This window comes from Serinus canaria, chromosome 17 (assembly GCF_022539315.1).
Source record: "Serinus canaria isolate serCan28SL12 chromosome 17, serCan2020, whole genome shotgun sequence".
In the NCBI taxonomy this organism is placed as follows: Eukaryota; Metazoa; Chordata; class Aves; order Passeriformes; family Fringillidae; genus Serinus; species Serinus canaria.
The window spans coordinates 8,847,403-8,869,523 of NC_066330.1; the positions used below are offsets into that span (position 1 = coordinate 8,847,403).

At 49.7% G+C, this 22,121-nt stretch overlaps 1 protein-coding gene across 1 annotated transcript in view; it reads right to left on the reverse strand.

The window, feature by feature from the left end:
- Nucleotides 1-1,983: 1,983 nt before the first annotated feature.
- LOC127060228 (voltage-dependent N-type calcium channel subunit alpha-1B-like) overlaps nucleotides 1,984-22,121 on the reverse strand; it is a 49,036-nt gene continuing 28,898 nt past the window's right edge. The window contains exons 9-16 of the mRNA XM_050981144.1: nucleotides 18,951-19,058; nucleotides 17,257-17,366; nucleotides 15,903-16,030; nucleotides 14,567-14,693; nucleotides 13,209-13,319; nucleotides 8,961-9,168; nucleotides 7,615-7,826; nucleotides 1,984-5,986 (exon numbers count right to left, since the gene is read on the reverse strand). Of these exons, the coding sequence (XP_050837101.1) occupies nucleotides 5,459-5,986; nucleotides 7,615-7,826; nucleotides 8,961-9,168; nucleotides 13,209-13,319; nucleotides 14,567-14,693; nucleotides 15,903-16,030; nucleotides 17,257-17,366; nucleotides 18,951-19,058 (1,532 nt within the window). The 3' untranslated portion in view covers nucleotides 1,984-5,458. The remainder of the gene's footprint in view (nucleotides 5,987-7,614; nucleotides 7,827-8,960; nucleotides 9,169-13,208; nucleotides 13,320-14,566; nucleotides 14,694-15,902; nucleotides 16,031-17,256; nucleotides 17,367-18,950; nucleotides 19,059-22,121) is intronic.

Sequence of the window (22,121 nt, forward strand, 5' to 3'; positions counted from 1 at the left end):
TTTGAATCAGTGTTTTTTTGGGTTTTTTTTTCTGTTTCCCTAGAAAGTAGAAAAAGCCTGAAAATGCTACCCCCTAATGGCACAACCGGGTGTGGGGTGCTGGCCTGGAAAAAGCTGATCCAGGTTTTCTCCACAGGGAATAAAGGGAATAGAAATTTTATTTCATTCCATCTTTCTGTTAGAAAGATGTGCCCCTGGTGGGGACAAACACCCTGACAGCAAAATGTTCCACCAGGAATGGGATGAGAAACAAAAATAAAGCCATTTTTAGGATGCGGCTGAACTCAAAGCCAGAGGTTCCAGCTCCAGCATCTCGGATGTGGGAGTGTGGGATCAGGGATCCTGCCTGTTCCAGCTCCCTCAGCCCAGGGCTCAGGGAGACCTTGGAGAAGCTGATGGGTTCATTTCTGCCTTGGACCCAAAGAACACAAGTGGAATAACAAGAAAGAAAGGGGAAAAAATACTTTAAAAGGGCAGAGAGTCACCAAAAGGCTTTTAGGATTTTAAAACTCATATGGGGTTGTAAAGTGGGTTTGGAGGTCTCTGTGATCCAGGTGTGAAGGGGAGAGGTTGCTCAGCTGGTTCCCAGGCGGATTCCAGCTCCCCAGGTGGTTGTGGTGAAGTAAATCCTGCAGGGTACCCTTGGTGGTCTGGGTGGACAATGATCAACATTGATCCCCAAATCCTCCACTTCAAAACTTCCCTTGTACCCTGCTCAGAAATCTCCATTTCATGTTTATTTGGGATATTTCAGAAAATAAAAATCCTGCTCTGCAGTGTCATCCAGCCAAGAACCCCAAACCCTGCACAGACCAGGCTGCAAGCCAAGTAAAGTTCTCCTGCCCCAAACCTTGCTAACCATGAACTGTGTGACCTCAAGCCAAACATCTTCTTCCCAAGCTCCAGCCTGACCTGGAGATCAGGGGCTTGAGGACCTTTTCCTTTCATTCCACACCAAATCTCAGCTGGGACCTTGGGTGGTCTCATCACAGAAAAGACAACAGGAGAGAAGAAGAGTCAAGACCTTGTGCTCTAAAAAGTGCTCTACAGTATCCAAGAATTTCTGGAGAGTCCTTGGTGTTGTGTGACACCAGAAGACCCTGAGAAGGAGGAACACAGTGGATTTCTGTCCCTGGAAGGGGGTGAGGGGGATTCTCCAGTTATCCAGGGGAGTGATAAGTTCTTTCCTTCTGTCCCGACAGCCCTTGGGTTTTTCTACTCAGTGGAAGTCTTGGAAGTACCAACTTCCAATTAATTCCACAAGTATGATTATGATTAATTCTGTTTTCTCCAGGTGCTACAGCGGGGCCTGCACACGTGACAGCCTCTGACACCAATCCAACCCCTCACACTGCTGACTTCTGAGGAGCCCCAGGAACACCTGCAGGGAGTGGGGTTAGGGTTCAGTCAGGGTTAGAGCCAAAGGAAGCCACACACATCAAACAGTCTGGGCTGGGTTTAGGGTTAGACCCTTTAAAGGTCCTCGAGTCCAACCCTTCTGGGATGAGCAGGGGCACCTTCAGCTTGTCCAGAGCCACATCCAACCTGACCTCGAATGTTTCCAGGGATGGGGCATCTACAGCTTCTCTGGGCAACCTGTGCCAGCGTTTTACAGGAGAAACATCCCTCTGTCAAAAACCTGGCAGGAATCAATCGCTGCTGGGGGGTTTTAACCCTCAACTTTACAGTTCTGCTGCCCGTTGGACTCCAAGAACTGCCATCTCCGTGCAGGATCCACATCACAAATTTCCAAACAGCTCCCTACTCAAACAGAGCATCTGTGAAGCCTCTATGGACAAAAAAACCCCACAGATGTGGCCAATTCCTTGCAAAATCCCAGTTTGGGATGCAGTTTCTCCCGGGCTGTCACTCCTGGAGGTGGGCAGGCCCTCGGAGCCAGCCCTCCGGCGCCTCCCACTCAGCAGGCACACCGCACACACCGTCTGGGAATTGCTCAGGTTGGTTTTTTTTGCTAAGTTTTTATTTTAATTCAAGGACTTTGCTTCATACAAAATGGAATTGTAGAAACAACTGCAGAATTCAAAGTTTGGCTGATAAATATTACTCAGGCAGCAAACTAGGCAATCACAGAACCTTTTTTTTTTTTTCTCAATTTTTTTCCCCTTATTTTTTTTTTGGGTAAAGTTCCACTTGTGTTGCATGGTTGGAACTTTGATCGTTTTTCACACTGTTTTTTAAATATAAAGTTTTGCAACAAACCCCCAAATTTATATCAAATATAATTAAAAATTAACAACTGATGAATACATTGTATCAAAAAAGTACGAAGATAAACATTTTCCATGCACATACTTTTTATAGATATGTATATATGTATATATATTACATGCAAACATTACTTATTCAAAGTACAGCCACTACGAGACTGGTTCTGGATGCAGAAAACTGATCGGTGCAATTCAAGTTTGGCAACTCACTATGAGGATTCTTGGAAAGATGGAGAGACAGCAGAGAGGCTGTAAAAAAATGTCAGGAAAGGGTTATGGATAATTGTGGTCAGGCTTGTCTGTCACTGTCATCGACCCCTACAAGGTGGGTGGAGGATTTGGACAACTTGAGATTCTTCTTCGTGTTCTGCCTATGAATTGGGGTGATCCAAAGCTGTGTTAGTGCAGGGCTGGGGGGTTGGGGATGGATAATGGGAGAGGAAAAGGGGGAAAAGACAGAATTATTCCGTACAGAAAGACATCTCTGTTGCTTTCCAGTGTGGGTACAGCGTTTGCATGCACGGGCAGAGAGATGGTGTTGTCGCTTCCCCTCGGCTTCCTGGAGTAAAATAGGAACGTTCCCTTGGAAAATTTCAAATAAAGTGTTTGTGCCTTCATTTCAGGAAAATGTATAAAACATTTGGTCACAATCGTGCTGAAGCCTGAAACAGGAAAATCCAGCAGCTAAAGCTACAGATGGATGAAGGTCTTGGAGTGGTGGTGGGGTGGGTGTGTGTCCGCACGTGTCATCTGGTTGCATAGCCCTCCGTTTGGGAATGCCAGGAATGCCAGCCGTGACCTCTGGCTACCACACTGCCTTTATTCCGAGTGCACACAAGTACAGAGACAGAGATACAGACAGGAGTTATCCTTTAGCAGAATCCAGGGATGAGATCAGCCAGAGATTGGTACTGAACAGAACAAAATTAAAACAAAACACCGGAGGGAACAAAACCGGGGTGAGTTTCCTCAAGAGAAGAGCTACAGGAGATGTGAAGAACCACCCTAGAGCAGACTGCTCCTGCCTGAGGCTGACAGACTTTGCTGAGAGCATGAGAGACCTCCTGAGCGTTTTGGTGGCATCTGATCCCCTCCAAACAACCCAGGGACAGAACAGGTCGCCAGGGCCAGTGGGATTTCCACCCACCCCACGCGACTGCTGTGTCCAGAGAAGTTCCACAGGTCTGGGGCTTGGTAGATCCTCTGAAAAAATTCACCTCTCCAACCCTATCCTCCTTCCTAGTGGTGTTTTTAGGGATGTGCCCAGCACCTCCCACCCTTCCTCCTTTCACCTTTTAACCTCTGCACATCCTCTGGCTGCCCTGTGCCCCGAACCAGCCCTACAAGGGCTTAGCAGAGCCCTGGGCATGAGGTCCTGGCCGGGCTTTGCCCCCAGCCTCCCTCCCCGCCAGCACAGCGCATTTGCCCCTTTCCCAGGCTCACAGTGCAGGAATCCACACGGGCACAAAAGAAAGAAACCAGCCAACACAAGAATCGTTGCAAGAACGCAGAAATCTCATCCCTGAGAATCAGAGTTAGAGGTTTGGATTATTATTATTATTATCATTATTATCATCACTTTTTTTTAACCTTCTCTTATCAGGCAATAAAAATAACTCACTCCAACTGCCCTCCACACCAGTGATGCATGGCCAGAGCTCTCTCAGCTGGCCTGTGGGAGATGCTGCTTCTCCTGCAGGAGCACCCCTGCAGATGCTGCCCTTTCCCCCCTGCATTTCCTCCACTGGGCAATGAGACAAGGCCAGCTTTGTTTGCTGCAATCACTCCCCTCTCACCCATAAAAGTATATCTGTATATATATATTTATATTTATATATTCTAACAAAAAAATAAAATTAAAAGGCCAACCAAACCCAAACCAAACCCAAAGCACATTTGCCTTCCCCACTGGAAGCTCCCAGCCTGGGGCACAGTGACCCCAGGGCTCCTCCGAGGCTCCGGCTGCTCGGCCCCACACCCTCTGCCCTCCCCACGCTCGCCCAAGCTCTGAGGCCTCGAAGCAAGAGGTTGCATCGTCACTGTGAAAGATTTCAAAGGTTAGGCACTTAGTAGTGAACAACTGGAGCATTCGGTAGAAACGGTGGGACCTGGAATGACAATTGGACTAATTCTCTACAGAAAGAGGAAATTTTTTTCTTTTTTTTTTTCTTTTTTTTTTTTTTACTGTACAATTTACAAAAATGCACACAATGAAAAGTTAAAGTTCTATCTAATAGCTTGATATAAAACCAATAACATTTCTTCTTCTCACCCCTACGCTTTTTTTTCCTCTTTTTGTTTGAGTTGTTCTTTTTTTTTGTGGACTTTTTTTTTTTAAGTTGTTTTTTGCTAAATCAAGCTTATATTGTAAACAAGACAAAACAGTGAGGGTGTGTTGCAGTCAACAGGAGAGAGGGATGGATTGAAAAGTCTCAGCAGCAAGGAAACAGTCCTTACAAAGAAGCTCTCTTGTGGCTTTACCGTGTGTCAGTGTGAAGGACCCGATGTGGTGAGTGACATTAGAGACCCCCAGGGCAGTGGTGTCACAGCAGGGTCAGCTCAGGGGTGGCACCAGCTCTGCCCTAAAGGATTGCAGTGGCTGAACATCAAGTCCAAAAGGACTGTCCTTTGTTCTGGGCTGTGTTTCTCATCTCCCAGTTTCTTGGGTGCATCTCTTCCTTCTCAGCGCTCAATGAGACAAAAAAGGCGGGGGGCGAGCGTTGTTCGCGCGAGTCCCTTTGCGACCCCCGGCTCCCACCCTGGCGGGGGGAATTATGATGGTAAATTAATTAAGAAATAGCCCAACAAAACTGCGCCAATCATGAGAAGGACCCACAGTTCTGCTTTTCCACCGTGGAAGGTGAGGATCGCTCTTCTCCCGGCTCCTCGCCTCCGTGGCCGGGTTGGCGCCTGGTGCGTGTCTCAGGACTAGACAAGGCAGTGGGGAGGGGGCAGGGAGGGATGTGCTTCTCCCGCTGCCTTCCCCAGAAGGAGGGAGCCTTCTTCCTCCGTCTGTCTAGTGCAAAAAAAAAACAAATCAAAAAGGAAAAGACTAAAGAACAGAGGAGAGAGAGGCTGCAGGGGCATCTCCGGCCCTGGGCGTTGAGCAGTCCTCGGGGCTTCCCCACCGGCCGCCTCTGGCCCCAGGCCCCCACGGGAGCTCCCAGCCCTCCAGATGATAAAACTCATCCTTATTAAGCACGCACACCTCGCAGGGTTCCGCCGAGCCGCTAGCACCAGTCATCCTCATCGGCTTCGTGGTAGTAACTGCGTCCTCTGGCGCCGGGGCCCGTGTTGAGCCCCAGCGTGTAGTGGTACCCGTTGGGCACCCGGCGGATTTGGTGCGACTGCGAGGTCAGGGAGGAGACGTAGGAAGTCCTTGAGGAGCGGCCCGAGTTGGTGGCCACGGCCTCCTCGAAGGTGAGCGTGTCCTCAGGCGCGGCACGCTGCGGGCTGTCGGCGGCGGCGTCGCGGTGGCCCAGGTAGGGGTCGGAGCCGATGCGGGCCACGGTGGGCGGGGGCGGCTGCTGCTCCCCCCGCAGCAGCGCGTTGTGCTCGGACAGCCCACGGCTCAGGCGGCCCGGGGAGAACGTGGGGGTTTGGAAAGTGGTGAAGTGCACGGGCGAGGAGTTAGCGGTCTTGTAAGTGATGCTGGGGCGTGGGGTCAGTGGAGTCTGTGGGAGCTGCCTCCGACCCCGGCAGGGGGTACTAGCACCAGATGTCGACAGCAAGGGGCTCCCATTAACTGAACCACTGCCCTACATCAAAATTGGAACAGAGCAAATCAAAATAAAAAAGGGAAACACCGGACAAACACAAAGGCAGGCAGGTATCAAACAGAAGGAGAAGCAACAGAAGGCGGAGACGAGTCACAAGAGGAAAGAAAAGCAAAAAAAGAGAGAGTTTAGACAAGCACAGTCGGGGCGGGAGGTTCTCGAGAGATAATTCAACACGAGATGTGAAGAGCTGGAGAGTTCAAGTCTGGGAGCAGTAGGAACAGAGAGGGGCAGAGCATCGGTAGGACGCAAACTGGCACACGGCTCCAACAGAGGGGACACTGCCCAGGGGAGGCACCCACAGCATACAGGGCTCAACATGCGCCTTACCTGGCCTGGGAGCAGCTCAAAAACCCAAGTTATTGGGGATTTTTATGAATTATTGTTGGTTTCTTTACAGTTTTGCTTTGGGGTAGGTTTGTGCAGAACTTCACCCCCCAGTTGTGCATGCTGGGTTTGTGGGAGATGACCCTGCCCACAGGAGGGGGTTGGAAAGAGATGAGCTTTAAGGTCCCCTCCAAATCAAACCATTCAAGGACTCCATTAATCTATTTCTGTTGCCAAAATTGGATTATGGGTTGTTATTATTATTATTATGCATTTTTGCAGGTTGGGAATTAAATGCCTTTGGATTAAATAGCCAATTTCTGAAACAATAACAACCAAAAGCTTTTTGGACAGGCTTTAAGAAGTCCCTTTAACAAAAATGCATTTACATTCTCCTCTTTAATATTACACATTTCATTTTGGAGTGGTAGAAGGGTCTGGCAGCTTCCTGGTTTACCAATAATGCCTTGTGAGAGTGAACTAAGCTGCAGTAATTTACACAAATGTCACGAGTGAGAGGAAAGGGCCTGGCTTCCCATTTCTGTTTACATTCTCCCAAGGCAGGACATGAGTGCATTGAACAATCCCTCAAGCCTTTCCCAACCTTACATTTTGAGACCAGACCTTTAATTTTTAAAGAGCACTTTTTCCTTCCTATCAACTCATCAGGCTGTCAGTCACTGCTTGTTCTGCCCTGCCTGGCTCTCCCAGTGACCAGGAACATTCCAGCACCCTGGGGAAGCTGCCCAGCTTCTCCCAAGGACCTGAGCACATCCTCGTTACAAAAGAAAGGAGAACTAAATTTTAGCCTGGAGAAAAGGAAGCTCAGGGAGAACCCTTTTGGTTTCTCCAACTCCCTGACAGAAGCATGGAGCCAGCTCGGGGTCAAGCTCTGCTCCCATGTAAGAGGAAACAGCCTCAAGTTGTGCCATGGGAGGTTCAGGTTGGACATGAGGAGGAATTTCTTCCTGGAAAGGGTGGACAGGCATTGGAAAGGGCTGCCAAGGGAGGTTTGGAGTCCCCATCCCTGGAGGTGTCTAGGGAAGGCCTAGATGTGGCACTGAGTGCTGTGGGCCGGTGAGAAGGTGGGATTGGGCACAGTTTGGACTTGGAGGACTTTTCCAACCACGGTGTGAGACCCCAGGCAGGACCTCAATGGCTTTATCTGCAACTGCCTGGCCTTCCATGCCCTTTCTACCTCCTCTAAGTTAAGCAAAACATAGAAAAGGTGCACAAGCCCCCGGCAGAGCTCAGGGCTGTTTCCCCACGCTGCCTCTCCTCACCTGTCTGTGTGGGCCGTGCTCTGGGCCCCCGTTGGGCGAGGTGGGCCTGCTCTGGTCAGCAGATTTGGGCTGGGCACGGTCCCGGCTGCCGTAGCGGTCGCAGGAGTAGAAGCGCTGCTTTTCGGAGGAGGAGGAGGAGTGCTGCTTCCTCTCCTGGGAGCGGCCACGCTCCTGCTTCTTGTCCTTGGAAGAGGACTCTCCAGACTGGGCTACTGAAAGGAGAATGTTGGGTAGGGGGTCACCAGCGTGCTGAGACATAAATTTTAATGAATTTAGGGATTTTAGAGGAGCTAAGATTTTAGTTAAAGATTTCATTTTAGAGATAAGCTTTATTGGAGTTAATTAAAATAAATGTGTAGGCCTTGATGAAGAGTTAGTAGTTAACTAATAATTGATTGCTTGGCAACACAATGTTTGGTTAGCTGGGTTTATAATGAAGAATATAGAAACTGAAAAATAGCTTTTAGGAACATAAGACAATTGTAGGGCTCCTCTGTTCTGAAACCAAATGAAGATGGTGAATGGGAGTTCTACCAAGGGTTCATTTGTCATATTTGCATTGAAAAGGTAGAAAGGTCAGAACGAGGAAGACTTCATTTACTTCCTCATTTTGGGACCTCTCCCCATGAAAGGGACCACCGACCCATTTCAAGGAACAAATTACCCATGCTTAATGGCTTTTGAATTAGCATACAAAGCAGGGAATGGGATGTACCAAAGTTATGAATATGCATTTGTATTTTGGGTATTCAATACCTGTATAGATAAGAGGGCTCTGTAATCCCCTGTAAATTGCAGTGAGTATTTGGGAGCTATCCCACAATAAACACACACTTGCTAACCTTAAACTGTCAGAGAGTTTTTGTCTGTCACAGTTGGATATCGGTACTAGATCAATATCCTTATTTTTTAATAAATCAGTGTGTGGGGTGGGGAGGTCCTTCCACACAATCAGGACCCCAAATCCCACCTGAAAGGGAGGGGGCAGGGGATGTACATCTCCTTGCTGACCTCCCAGGGACAAATCCTTGTTGGCAAAGTGTCACTACAGGACACGAAACAACACGAGCGCACACACCGCTGCTCTCAAGGTGAAGAAAAGGGAAGTTTATTTTCTGACTCCAACATTTATAGTTTTCCAAAAGTGACAGTGGATTGGAGGGGGACAGTGCCACCTCTCCAATGACACTGGACAAACCAACAGCCCATCAAGTTTCTCCTCCTCCATAAAAAAATGCAAACAGTAAGTTATTTACTGAAAGTGCGCGAGAAAGTTTGCTATAAGAACGTAAACATCAGAAGGCTTAGAAAATCTTAAAAAATCAGGGTGACAGCAAAGCACTCACCAGCTTGTCCATCAGCCATGTGATGGGCGGCCCTATCCAAGGACTTCTGCTTCTTCTCTTTCCGCCGGTGGCAGCGGTGGTGGTGGTGGTGGTGGCCCTGCTCCGGAGGCATGCGCTCCAAGGAGTACTCATAGAGGTGCATGGCGTGAGGGCGCTGCGGGGCCAGCGTGGAGACCGAGCGCTTCATGGGGCTCGTGTCCGGGATGGGCTGCGGGAACACGGAGGGACACGGAGCAGGGTGAGGGAAGGAGCCATGCCCCACTCGGCTGCCTGCTTCCCAGCATGGAGGGGGTTAAACAGCGAGAGAAAGGGGCAAGGAGGGCAAGGAGAGAAATGGTTATTTGGAGACAAACGGAGAGGGCAGGAGGATTTGTGGGATGTGGATTAAGTGTAAAATTTGGGGAGGGAATGGGATCTCAGAGTGCCAATCCATGGGGACCACAGGAGCAGAAGCACAGGCAGCACTGCACAGCACACCCAGCAGGGAGCTCAGCAGGGACACGGGGCAGAGCAGCAGCCAAGCACCTCACAAGGGGAATTCTCCAACACCAGGGGCACCCACAGCTGCTCCAGGGCCTGCATCCCAAAGCAGCTCCAAAGAGGAAAGCAGTAGCATTGCTGAGCACCACACGGAGAGGGGAAAAAAAATCAGGAATCAGGGGAGGTACAGGCCAAGCCACCAGGAAATTCCTTCTATCTCCCTGCAGTGAACACAACTCCCATCATACACTTAAACCTCTCTTGTCTCACCATCGCTCCCTGAAGCCCTTTGCCTGGGGCAAGGATAGTGTGTGCATCCTGCAATCCCACCAGGACACCTTCAGAAAGGAGTACCTGGGTTTGCTATTGCTGTTTTTAAAACATTTGTGTCCAAACATCTGGGCACTGAGAGCTGTAACAGCACTGCTGGACACCCTCCCTGTGCCAGGGGCAGCTCCCTTCCCTTTAGGTACAAAACCTCACAAAGGTTCTGCAGACCCCCAGACAAGTGTTCTGTAGGACAGCTCCACTCACAGCCTCTGCCCTCCCTCTGCCCAGGGATAAAGATCAGAAAACAGGGACAATTCCCACATTTCATTCTCTGCTGGCCTCTGGCTGGCTCTGTGTGGAGACAACAGCTCATTCATCCTCTGGATGCTTCCCTGGGTCTGTCACTGCACCCCAGCCGTGTGCCAGAGGAGAGATCTCAGAGCACGGTGCTCCAGCTCAACAGTGAAATTCAGGATGTCCCCCAGTCCCTCAGCCTTACACTCGTCTGAATTCCCAATCCAACAAATGCCTAAAACACCAGCTCTCAGGGAACATTTACTCTGCTCCCTGTAACCTTTCCTAAGAGCTCTGTATTATTTTTTCCTGTCTGCTCTCTTTTGTTTGCTCATCCTGAAATCCAGATCTCTGCTTCCCTTGTGATATTTACCCAAGGCAAAGCCAATTGTTTCATAGCTCTGCTCGTTATTTTGAGTGGAAAAAACACTCCCTCCCCTTAAGGGCAGACTATCCTTGGTGTAAAGGCACCATCTGGGCAGTTATCAACATTTTGCTGCTTCCCACTGAAAGGCAGTTGGGATCCTGGTGATGGAAGGTTTATCAGAGGCACAAGGCTGGGATGAGGGAGCCCAGCACAGTGGCATGTTTTAGTGTCACCTCCTCTGGTGCCCTCACTTATGTGGGCAAGAAATTATAGTCAGGAGCTTCGTATCTGTCCTTGTTTAGTGCTGAGCCTGCAGCTGGGGGAAGGCAGGGGGGCTGTAAACTGGACAGTCTGATGGGCAAAAATATGGGAAGTGAAAGTATTGCCCACTGAGAAACACAGCCAGAGTTTCAAAATCCATACAGGTCTGCCAGTAAGAATGCAACAGAAAAACAAACAAAACCAAAACAAAAAAAAAACCCAAACAAACAAACAAAACCCCCCCAAAAACAAAAACACCCCGATCACCACCAACAAAAAAACCCCACACAAACTGACAAGAATTGAACATTTCTTTTTGGGCTTTGGTCCTGCTTCCACGCTTATTCCAGGGACTGAATTCTCACTGACACGAATCAGTGGCAAAGCAATCAATCCCTTTTCCATAAATCCTGGCAAGGCTCTTGTTATGGGAGGCACAGGCTCCCAAAAAGCCTCGGGAGACTGCATGCACCCCTGCAGAGAGCTCCTAATTGCTTCTTCATTACTAACCCGAGTGTTTTCACTGCCTAAATTCCTGAGCAACGAGGCATGAAAATAAACAAATCAAAAAAAAAAAAAAAAGCAACCCACCCACCCAAGGCCTGCTAGCAGAGCGAGCAGCGAGCGACCACGGACAGAGGGAAAAGTGAGGAGAAAAAGAGAGAGAGAGAGAGAGCGGCTGTGCCGGAGAGACTCCAGATGAGAGGGGAGAAAAGTCAAGGGTTAAAGGAAGGTTAATTGACTCTTAAGGTGAATTTAATAGGATACAATTTAGTGCAAACTACATACTGCCAGGTAACTCCCAGGTGACCGTGCTTTGCTCCTCTGCAAACAATTCGGACAAGGTGAGGGACATTATTGGAAGCAGCCCCACAGTACAGCCAGTGTCAGACATCAGATGTGCAGCAGACACCATGACGACCGGGGAGGGAGATGATGAGGGCAGGACAGCAAAGAGGGAGGGTGGAAACACAGGAGGAGGGGTTTTGTTAAATAAGTGGGACATAAAAAGAGAGAGGCAAACAGAAAGGGAGGCATCCAGGAACAGAAAGCGTGGCAAATAAGAGTTAGAAAGAACTCAAAAGTTTGGGGAGGGGCAGAGCAGCATGTGAGAGGGAGGGTGGGGGACGTGGAGGGGGAGACACACACAGAAAGGACATCAGTTATTCACCCAAGCTACAACCACTGAACATTGTATTATAAACGAGGTTAGATCTGAGATTCTGGGCCTGATTCACATCCAGGTTTGGCACAAGAGGCAGTGACACCCTGGGGACACAAGCCATGCTTCTGTCAGGGACACTCCTGCAAATATCTGACTGCCATGGAGAGGAGATTCCCAAGGGAAGGCTCTGCCAGCTGCACACCAAGGAAGGAGGAGGCTACCTGTGGTCTAGTATAAAGGACAATTTCTTGGAAAGGGAAAAACTTTGCTTTGTGAGCTGTTGCTTTTATTAAACACAGTGAGGAGTGATAATTCCAAGAATCCCAGGGCTCACACAAAGGCCAAGAGCCAAGCGGGAAATCCTCTGGCGGGCAATGGGCACCCCCAGCAGGTTGGCACAACAATTCCACCTGCTGGAGCTATTGCTGTGTGTGCACAACAGAGGGTTTCACTTTGGGGTGCAGTAGATCCTTCACATTCTGCTCCCCAAAGAGAGACACAGAAACAGCCCTAGGCCAGGCTGCTCCCTCCTGGCTATGTGAATCAGGCCCTGGGAATGAGGCAGGACACGAGTGGTGAGATGATGTGACACAGGAGACAGGATGGTGGCTGGGCAGCACTGGGGACAAACAGTAGCAAATGTGTGAAATGGCCAAAAATGATCTGTGACATCCTACACACTAAGCAGTGCCCACAAGCTGCTGTGGAAGTAACTCCAGTGAGGAGATTTCTTTGAAAAATAAGTTAAATAAATCAACAAGGGAAATCCTCAATACCAAATTACTGGCCAAGGTCACAGAACAGAAAAATACAGGGAGCACACTCAGTGTCCCAGTGCAGCAATCAGTGTCCGGGTAGTTCCTGTGCCTGCTGCATCCACCTGTGTGTGCCACAGCACAGCTGCAGCTTTTCGGAAGGATAGGCCACAGGAACATGGCTTGGCTAGCTGGATAAACAACACACAGCTAATGGGAAATGTGCCTTCCAGGAACACAGCCTGAATGGCCTTGTCCCCAAATAGTGACCAAGACACTCTCAGGTGGCTCAGCCAGAGGGACCGTCCTGGGCTGCTTTGTGCTGCAAGCAGGGAGGAGTAAAACTGGTGACAGTGCTGTGGCTGCACAGGATAGCTGCCACCCCTGCCAAGAATCCCTGCAGGGAACCTCAGCCACACCCTGCCGGGGACACCCTGGCCACACCCTGCCGGGAATCCTTGCCATTCCCTGCAGGAACACCAGCCACACCCTGCAGGGAACCCCCCAGCCATCCCAGCACACAAGGCCTGGATTCCTGTCTCCACATCTTTTAACACCAATATTCCCAAGCCAGCTCCAGCCCATGACAAGCAGAAAGAAGGTGCTGAGATCTTGACCTGCCCCCAGTCTCCCACCAGCACATCCCCACGTCTCACCTGGGTTTCAGCAGCCAGGCGTGGCATGGAGGCCGCCCGGCCCTGGCTCTCCAGGCCTGGCTGGGGCTCTCCGTTGGCAACTGTGGGGCTGATCTCCTTCATTTCTACCACCTGATCAAAACATGGAATGGCTTCAGTAGCAAGAACAGCAGCATCAGCTTTGGAGCCACCATCAGCTTCTTCAAGTTTGATTTGACTGGGAAGAGATGCTGGTGTGGCAGAGAGAGCAACTGAGAAGTGTTGCAGCAAGGTACAAAAATTATCAAGAAAAGCCCTATAAAATCAGGCCTGCTCTGGCTGGCCTCTCGTTTCTTCCAAGCCAAGCTGGCACTGTGCAAGCTCCCATGTGAAAGCAATCCTGGTGGGAGCAGTTCATTAGGATAACAATCTGTTCCTGGGCAAAAAACAACTTACACCTGGATAAACTGTTTTTATACAGCTTTACAACAGATTTTACACTGTTAGATAGAAAAATGAAAACTACCTGTACAAAGAACTTTTCCTGCATGTACACACCAGGGGTTTGAGTGACCAATCCATACAGAATAACAACTTGTACTGACCAATAAAGTGATTGTTAAGAAAGCTCCTGACCAATGGGAGTGACACACAAGGGCTGTAAAACTGTGTAAAAAGTAGTTCTGTGAATTAAGAATGAGCTTTTGCCACCATGAAGAAAATGGAGTCCCATGTGATTCATTCCCATGGTGGAGTGCCCAGGTTACTCTATCCTCAGCAAGGATATCCCACAAGCAGTGGGATGAGCTCTTCCAGCAGCCAGGAACCCCAGCTGTGACCCTGGAAACCCCTCAGCTCATTCTGACCATTCAAACCCCTCACCTGAGCTGGGACAATGGGACTGGGAGATGGGAAAAGGTAACCTATGGCAGCAAGACAGAATTCCAGGAAAAGCATGTCCAGGCTGTGGGAGCTGCCAGGTTTGGGGTTTCTCCACAATGCTCAAACAAGAGACACAACAATGCTTGCCTCAAAGGACAGATCTCCTGCTAAATGCAGGTCCCCCTGCCTTCACCTGGATTTTCTAAACACTTTCTAAAATTTCTGAAAATCTACCACAGCTCTAAAATCTCCTGCATCTTACCCCATCTTCGCTTGCGTTTTCTAAGGATTTTCAAAAATTTCCTAAATTCTATCACAGTTCTAAAATCTCCTGCATCTCACCCCATCCTCACCTGCTTTTTCTAAACACTTTCTTAAATTTCTGGAGTTCTACCACACCTCTAAAATCTCCTGCATCTCACCCTGTCTTCACCTGCTTTTTCTAAATGCTTTCTTAAATTTCTCAAGTTCTCCCACAGCTCTAAAACCTGCACCTGTCCCTTCCCCCATTTGCTCACCCTCTCAATGGGGATCTCCTCGGAGTGCCCTCGCTCAAAAGCTGGGCTCCTGGTTTCATAAAACACGTCCTGGGTGCGCTGGGTCCCCCAAGAACTGGACTCTTTGATCCCTCCCTCCGGGGGTGGCCTGTCCAAAGAAAAAGAGGGAAAAAGATTCATCCTTTTGCAAAGAGATTTTGCTAAATTTGCCAAACCAAACTCGAGCAACCTTTGGGGTTTCACGTGTGCCAATCAGCTGCAGGATGGGCACAGTGGCTGGCAAAGCTCTAAGGTGCCCTGGGTTTTTCTCCTGTAGAGCCTGAAGATCACATGTGAATGAGGAAATCAAACCAACTATGATTTTTTTTTTTCAATAATTAAGGAAAACAACTCCTGCCACTTAATTCCTGATGGACAATGAAGAATTTGGGAGTTCAGGCTGATTTTGTGTGCAGGACCAGCTGGACACTGGTCAAACACCTCAACCATGCTGAAGTTCCTTCAGCTGTCAAATCTAGTCTTGGTTTCTCCATCAGGATTATCTGGGATGTTTAAACCTCAGCTGTCTGTCACTAAAAATCCACTCATAATCCAGAGGAAAATCACCTGGAGAGCAGGAAATGGAGAACTGATTAGAGATCACTGTCACCAGGAGTGTTTGGAAAGCTCTCCATGAAGGGATCATTTTCCCAAAGAGACAAACTGTGTTGTGGCAAGCACTTGCTGTTGCCCAGTTGCCCAAGCTTGAGGGCTGAATTTATTCCCAAGGATCTTTGGCCTTCCTTGCTGGGGTTTGCTTGGTTGTTTTGCAACAGTCCCAAATTCCTGTGAGCAAACTCACCCTGGGAAGTTCCCAGTGAGGATTCATGAAGGAAACACCAAGACCCCAACACCACCAGCAGTGGGATAACCACAGTGGGAGCAGAGCCACCAGCAGGAATTATCGCAGCCATGGTGAGAAGGGGCTGCTGGCTTTGGTGTCACCAGAGCCACCAGAGCAGCAGTGGTGGAGGGGGAGACCCTGAGGTGGGGTGGCTCTGGAGGGGGCTCAGGGGTGACCCCGGGGTGGGGTGGCTCTGGAGGGGGCTCAGGGGTGACCCCGGGGTGGGTGGCTCTGGAGGGCTCAGGGGTGACCCCGGGGTGGGTGGCTCTGGAGGGGGCTCAGGGGTGACCCCGAGGTGGGGTGGCTCCGTAGGGCTCAGGGGTGACCCCGGGGTGGGTGGCTCCGTAGGGCTCAGGGGTGACCCCGGGGTGGGTGGCTCCGTAGGGCTCAGGGGTGACCCCGAGGTGGGGTGGCTCTGGAGGGCTCAGGGGTGACCCCGGGGTGGGTGGCTCTGGAGGGCTCAGGGATACTCACAAGGCTCCCCCGTTGTTGAGGGAGGCCGAGCTCTTCTGGCGCAGGAAGGCCTTGGCGTTGCTGAAGGCCGCGGGCTGCGTCTGCTCCAGGGTGGCCTTCAAGGGGTGGAAGAGGGACACTGGCCCGGGCTGCCAAGCACAAAGGGGGGTGTCAGAGCTGGGATGGGCTGCAGGGCTTTTCCTACTCCGTGAAAAGTCCACTTTGCCACTCTGGGAGAGCAGAAAGGCCACGCCAGCCTGGGCACAGCGGGGAGAGGCTCTGAGGGACCCCTGGTACAAGTCAAGCCCTGCTGCAATTCCTTTCCTTCTGAATGCTCTCCCCAGTCCTGCTGCAATCCCCCATTCCTTCTGAATGCTGTCCCAAGCCCTGCTGCAATCCCTTTCCCTCTGAATGCTCTCCCAAGCCCTGCTGCAATCCCCCATTCCTTCTGAATGCTGTCCCAAGCCCTGCTGCAATCCCCTGTCCCTCTGAATGCTGAATGCTCTCCCCAGTCCTGCTGCAATCCTTTTCCCTCTGAATGCTCTCCCAAGCCCTGCTGCAATCCCTTTCCTTCTGAATGCTCTCCCCAGTCCTGCTGCAATCCCTTTCCCTCTGAATGCTCTCCCAAGCCCTGCTGCAATCCCCCTTCCCCCCAAATGCTCTCCCCAGTCCTGCTGTAATCCCTTTCCCTCGGAATGTTCTCAAGTCCTGCTGCAATCCCCTTCACTCTGAATGCTCTCCCCAGTCCTGCTGCAAACCCCCTTCCCCCCAAATGCTCTCCCCATCACCAGAGCACAGCAGTGAGTTCCCCCATGGATGTGGCCAGAGGGGCAGTGCAATTCCAGTGGCTCCCATCCACATGTGGGACAGATCTCCACCCTGCACTGGAGATCAGCTGGATGCTCATCCTAAAAACAACAGCTGTTCGTCCTGCTGGAAGTGACTGGGCTTTCAATGCCAGCTGTGTGAAAATGTTTTCTAGAATTTGTAAAACCTATTAGAGCCAAAACAACTGAATAATTCCTGTTTTCAAAAATAACTTAAGCCTTCTATAGCCAAACTGCCAGCAGCTTTCAATAGTTTTTGGCTCTCCCAAGGAAATCTTTTGGTGTGCCCTGGGCCACTTTCTAACACAGCATTTAGACTTTCAAAGATCAGTTGTCTTTTTTTGAACAGATCTTTCTTTACTGGAAAAGGCAACTGCAACAATTTTGGTTTTAGGTATTTTTTTTTTGAGAGACTTTGAGGAGAGGTTTCCATTCTTGAGCCAGCAGTTTGAAGCCCTGCCTGGAAGAGCAGCCAGACCTGGATGAATCCTGCTGGTGATTCTTGTTAAAGCTGCCCACGAGGGAGGATGGAAAAAACCCTTTTGTACCTGGCACAGGCCCCCGGGGGGCTGGACTTGCTCCCTGCTGTTCTTATTCTGCTTGTAGAAGTCAAATATCATCAGGGCTGCGTAGACCTTCCCCACAGTCATTTCATCAGCTGCCAGAGCATGGGCAAAACACAGCAGAGCCATTCCAAGGATGAAGAGAAGACAGGAATAATAAAAAACCAGCAAATGGTGAAAAACAGGGAGAGGGAGAAAGCAACATGAGAATTTGGAGAAAAATAGAATTTAATAATAAAATAAATTATATTTATTAATAATATTTTATTTCGTTTATTAATAAGAAATAATTATTATTAATAAAATAATTTTTATGAATAAATAAAATTTTATGAGAATAATGAGGTAAAACAGACACAGAAAAGTAGGGGAAAGAAAAAAAAAACAAAGAAAAGGTTACAAACGATTCTTCAACTCTTTGCCTGTTGCTGCCTTGCCTTGGTTTGGAGCTCTTTCTCTCTCTCTCTCTCAAACACAGGGATTGTGTAGGAAAAACCATGCAGGAAAACTCATGGCATTGTCAGCACTGCTGAGAGAATTCCTAAATTCATCCCAGAGCCCCAGCCAGCCTTTATCTACACAACAGCCTTACTCCTGCTTCTCTGAATTACAGTGAGTGGGGTATAATGGGCTGATATACTTTTAAGGAATATTTCATTTTTCCAGATGGTTTTTTCACCCTCAGAGCCATGGGAAGCCTTTCCCTGCCCAGCACTGGAGCACTCACCATGGAAAAAACTGGAGCAGAGCAGCAGATATACAGGAATCAAGAGAGGAGGGGAGGGACAGACTTCAGCAGTCACTACCCACTGATCTGCACCTCCTCAGCTCCCTCACTTTTCTTAATTAACAATGCCTTTATTATTCTACACTGCTTCTCATTAATCAGGAATCCAGAGCTAATCAAGGGAACAGCAAACTCCCCATTTTCTCAGCTCTTCTGCCCAGGACAACACCAAATAACACAAATGCCTTTAACCCCCAAACACCTCACATCAGATTCCCTAAATCTTCAGAAAGCTTTAGCTTTTCTTCTGTTTTTCTGGAGCTCAAAGGGCAGAAATTGCTCTCCCACCTGCAAGGCACAGGGTGGAGGCTGCCAGAGCTGGGGAGGAGCTCTGGGAGAGGCCTCACAGGGCATTGGTCTCTTCTGGGCACTGTTTGGGATTTGGGGTTTTCTGTGCACAGGAGATCTGCAGCACAATGAAGTCCATGCCTGGAGTCACCAATCCCTGTGTGACAGAGCCAGGGCAGCAAAGGCTGCCAAGGAGCTCAGCTGCCACTGGAGTCTGTGCTGCATCCTCCAGGTGACCCAGATGGGGCTTGGGTCAGAGCAGGCAAGGGGAAGAACCTAATCTGGGGTTGGATAGAGCAGACAATGAGGGAAAAACTTGTTCTGGAGTTGGATAGAGCAGGCAAGAGGGGAAAATCTAACCTGGGGTTGGATAGAGCAGAATAGGAGGGAAGAACCTAATCCAGAGTTGAATAGAACAAATGAGGAGGGGAAAAACTAATCTGGGGCTGGATAGAAAAAATAATAAAAAATCTAACCTGGGCTTGGATAGAGCAGAATAGGAGGGAGAAACCTAATTTGGGGTTGGATAGAGCAGGCAAGGAGGGAAAAACCTAATCTGGGGTTCCTGGGTATCTGGGAAGGACCCAGTGCTTGAAGCACTTACGTTTGTGAGGAGGCACCAGCAAATCCAGAGTCTTCTGGGACAGGTTGGGCCAGACCAGTGAGATCTCCTTCCTCAGCTCAGCATCACACTGGTGCTGCTTCACACCTCCTGCAGCCAGGGAGGGAGAGGAGAGGAGTGAAGCCCTGCCCTGGAGCACATCCCACTGTTTGCATCCCCTCTTCCCGTTCCTTGGGAAGGGTGAGCCAGCACAGCCCTTCCCTGCCCAGGTAATCTGTAAATTCTCCATGACAGAAGAGCATAAACCCAGCAGGACCAGCCTTGCCTTGCCCTTGGGACCCTCAGCAGTGACCTGGCACTTAAATTTGAGCTCAGACTTATTCCATGTAACTGCAGGTGCCTCTTCCTTTGGGGATAGCCCGTGGTGCAGCAGCACCTCCCAGGTGGGATGGAAAGGATCCAGACATGAATCACAAAATCCCATAACCACAGACTGATTTGGGTTGGAAAAGACCTTAAAGATCCTCTAACCCAACCCTCTGCCATTGCCAGGTTCACCCTCCACTGAGCAGTGTCCTGATGGATCACAAACCCTCTGCCACCAGCTCTTCCCCAAACCCCAATGACACAAATTCAGAGTTCTACCCTAGGGCAGGGCAGAGCCAAACCCACAGCTCTCCTCCAAGGGCCAAAGCCAGGCCTAAATGCACTCCTGGAAAGTGATTAAAGGCTGGGTGAGCCCCAGGCCAGCTCCCAGCTGAATTCCCCACACTCCAGGCAATTAAGGGTTCATCTGAATGACAGAGATTATTTTTCTAAGAGCAGAGTAAGGGAGGAGGCTCTGGGTAGTCTGTTACAGCGTGGTTTGAACTCCCACAAGGGAACTCATTAGGGAGGTTTATTAAGGGTCTGTTAAACCCACTAAAGACTCAATTAAATGTAGCACATGAAACCTATTCAAAGAGAGATCATAGCAACAAAACAGGTCAGAACCTCACACCCCAGAGAGCCCAGCTAAACCACAGAAATAATCCAGGGCATCAGCTGAGTTCTCCTCTCTGGCTCCCATCCAGTTTTCAAAAGGGTGGGGGCAGCTTTTCCAGTTGAAAAGGCTGACAGGTTACCAGAAACTGAAAATTAAACTCTCAGCATCTTTATCTAGGAGTAATTCCTGAAATAAGGTGCTGGCTCTTAAAGTCACAGGAAATCCTAAAAGCATATGTAGAAATGAGTGTCTGATCCTTGTCTTGATCCCACTCCTTTGGGGAGCCCCAGGCACCTCAAAATTTTGTCCTCTTCCAGTAATGCCTCCCCAAAGCATCACAAGCAAAGTTTAAGCAGCACAGGAGGGAGGAGATTAACTTAGATGTTTGCACTGGCCTAAAACTGCTCAGGAAAGCACAGCAGCCTAACCCTGCCTTGCCCCTGCTCCCAGGAGCCTGGTTCCCTCCTGTTAACTTTTAAATTAGGTGTAAGAGTGCTTGGGCCAGGCACGGCTGGACTGTGACCCAGGCAGGCTGATGAGATGGGGTAACGACCCAGAGAAAAGGCCGCTGCTTTTTGTTACACTGCAAAGTTTAATTGGGAGCTGAGTGAGCACCTGATTAACCACTTCAATAATTACATTATCTCAAGGTGGAATGTGCTTCAGGGCACTTGCAGTTCCTGCCTTGCTGCCAGCATGGAAGGGCTGGAATAGTTCAGAACTGGTGGGGGAAACTCAATTTCTGATTCAGAGCAAGGAGGACACGTCCTGGGCTTCCCCTCAGAGGTTCTCAGCTGGGATGGGCAAAGATTCCCACATTTCACTGCCACCACAACGGCACAGGGATGCTCAGGACCGGACCCCTCTGGCCTCTCCCCAAGCTCCCCTTTGTGGCCACATTTCTCTTCACAGAGAAAAGCAAGGCACAACTTCCCAGTGACATTTTCTGGGACTCACACCCTCTGAACCTCAGAGAAAAGAAAAAAACAATTCTCATCTCATTTACTACTCCTGCATTTTGGAACAAGTAGAATGCATTGAGGAATATTATTAACCTGAAGGAATTTACTTGATTAGATTCTGGTGTGAGTGTTTTGATTCACTGACCAGTTTAATCCAGGTGTGTGTGTGTGTGTCAGGACTGTCAGCTGACAGTCATGAGATTCTGGGCAATTGAGTGCAGTGGAGTACTTGTGTGGACTCAGTTTGGATGAAGTGTAATATAAAATAATATAGTATAATAAAGTAATTAATTAGCCTTCTGATATCAATGGAGCCCTTCTCGTTTTCTCCCCAGATGTCAGGGCTGCCTTGATTTGCCACACCCCTGTCCTCAGGTGTTTCATGGGAAGACAGGATTCCCACCTGGGGCAGAATTTCCATGGTTTTGGGAGGACACCGAGCCCACAGATTTCACTGAATACTCTGACCTGGATGGGACCCACAAGCATTGACAAACTCTTCAGTGAATGGCCCATCCAGGGATAAATCTGTGCCCTTGGTGTCCCTGGCACCTTGGTGTGACCAGCCAAGCCCATCTTGTGGTCAGGAGCTGGGCTGTGAGCCAATGTGCTCTCAGAAAACTCCAACTTGCTCCTGGTTTTCTGGAGCTCAGATGGCAGAAGATGCCCTCCCATCCTGCAAGGCACAGGCTGGAGGCTGACACAGCTGGGGGAAAGCTCTGGAAGAGGCCAGGCCACTGGTCTTATGGTGCTATTTTGGGGTTTTTCCATGCACAGGAAACGTGCAGCATAATGAAATCCACACCGAGAGGAGACTTCAGCTTCCCTAATCCCTGTGTGCCATGGTCACAGAGCATTCCAAGGAGCACAGCTGCCCTTGGTGTCTTTGCTGCATCCTCCAGGTGACCCAGCCACCCCTCAGCCATCCCTCCTTCTCACCTGAGGCCAGTTTGATCTCCAGGTGACCCAGCCACTCTGTCCCTCTCACCTGAGGCCAGTTTGATCTCCAGGTGACCCAGCCACTCTGTCCCTCTCACCTGAGGCCAGTTTGATCTCCAGGTGACCCAGCCACTCTGTCCCTCTCACCTGAGGCCAGTTTGATCTCCAGGTGACCCAGCCACTCTGTCCCTCTCACCTGAGGCCAGTTTGATCTCCAGGTGACCCAGCCACTCTGTCCCTCTCACCTGAGGCCAGTTTGATCTCCAGGTGACCCAGCCATCCCCTCCTTCTCACCTGAGGCCAGTTTGATCTCCAGGTGACCCAGCC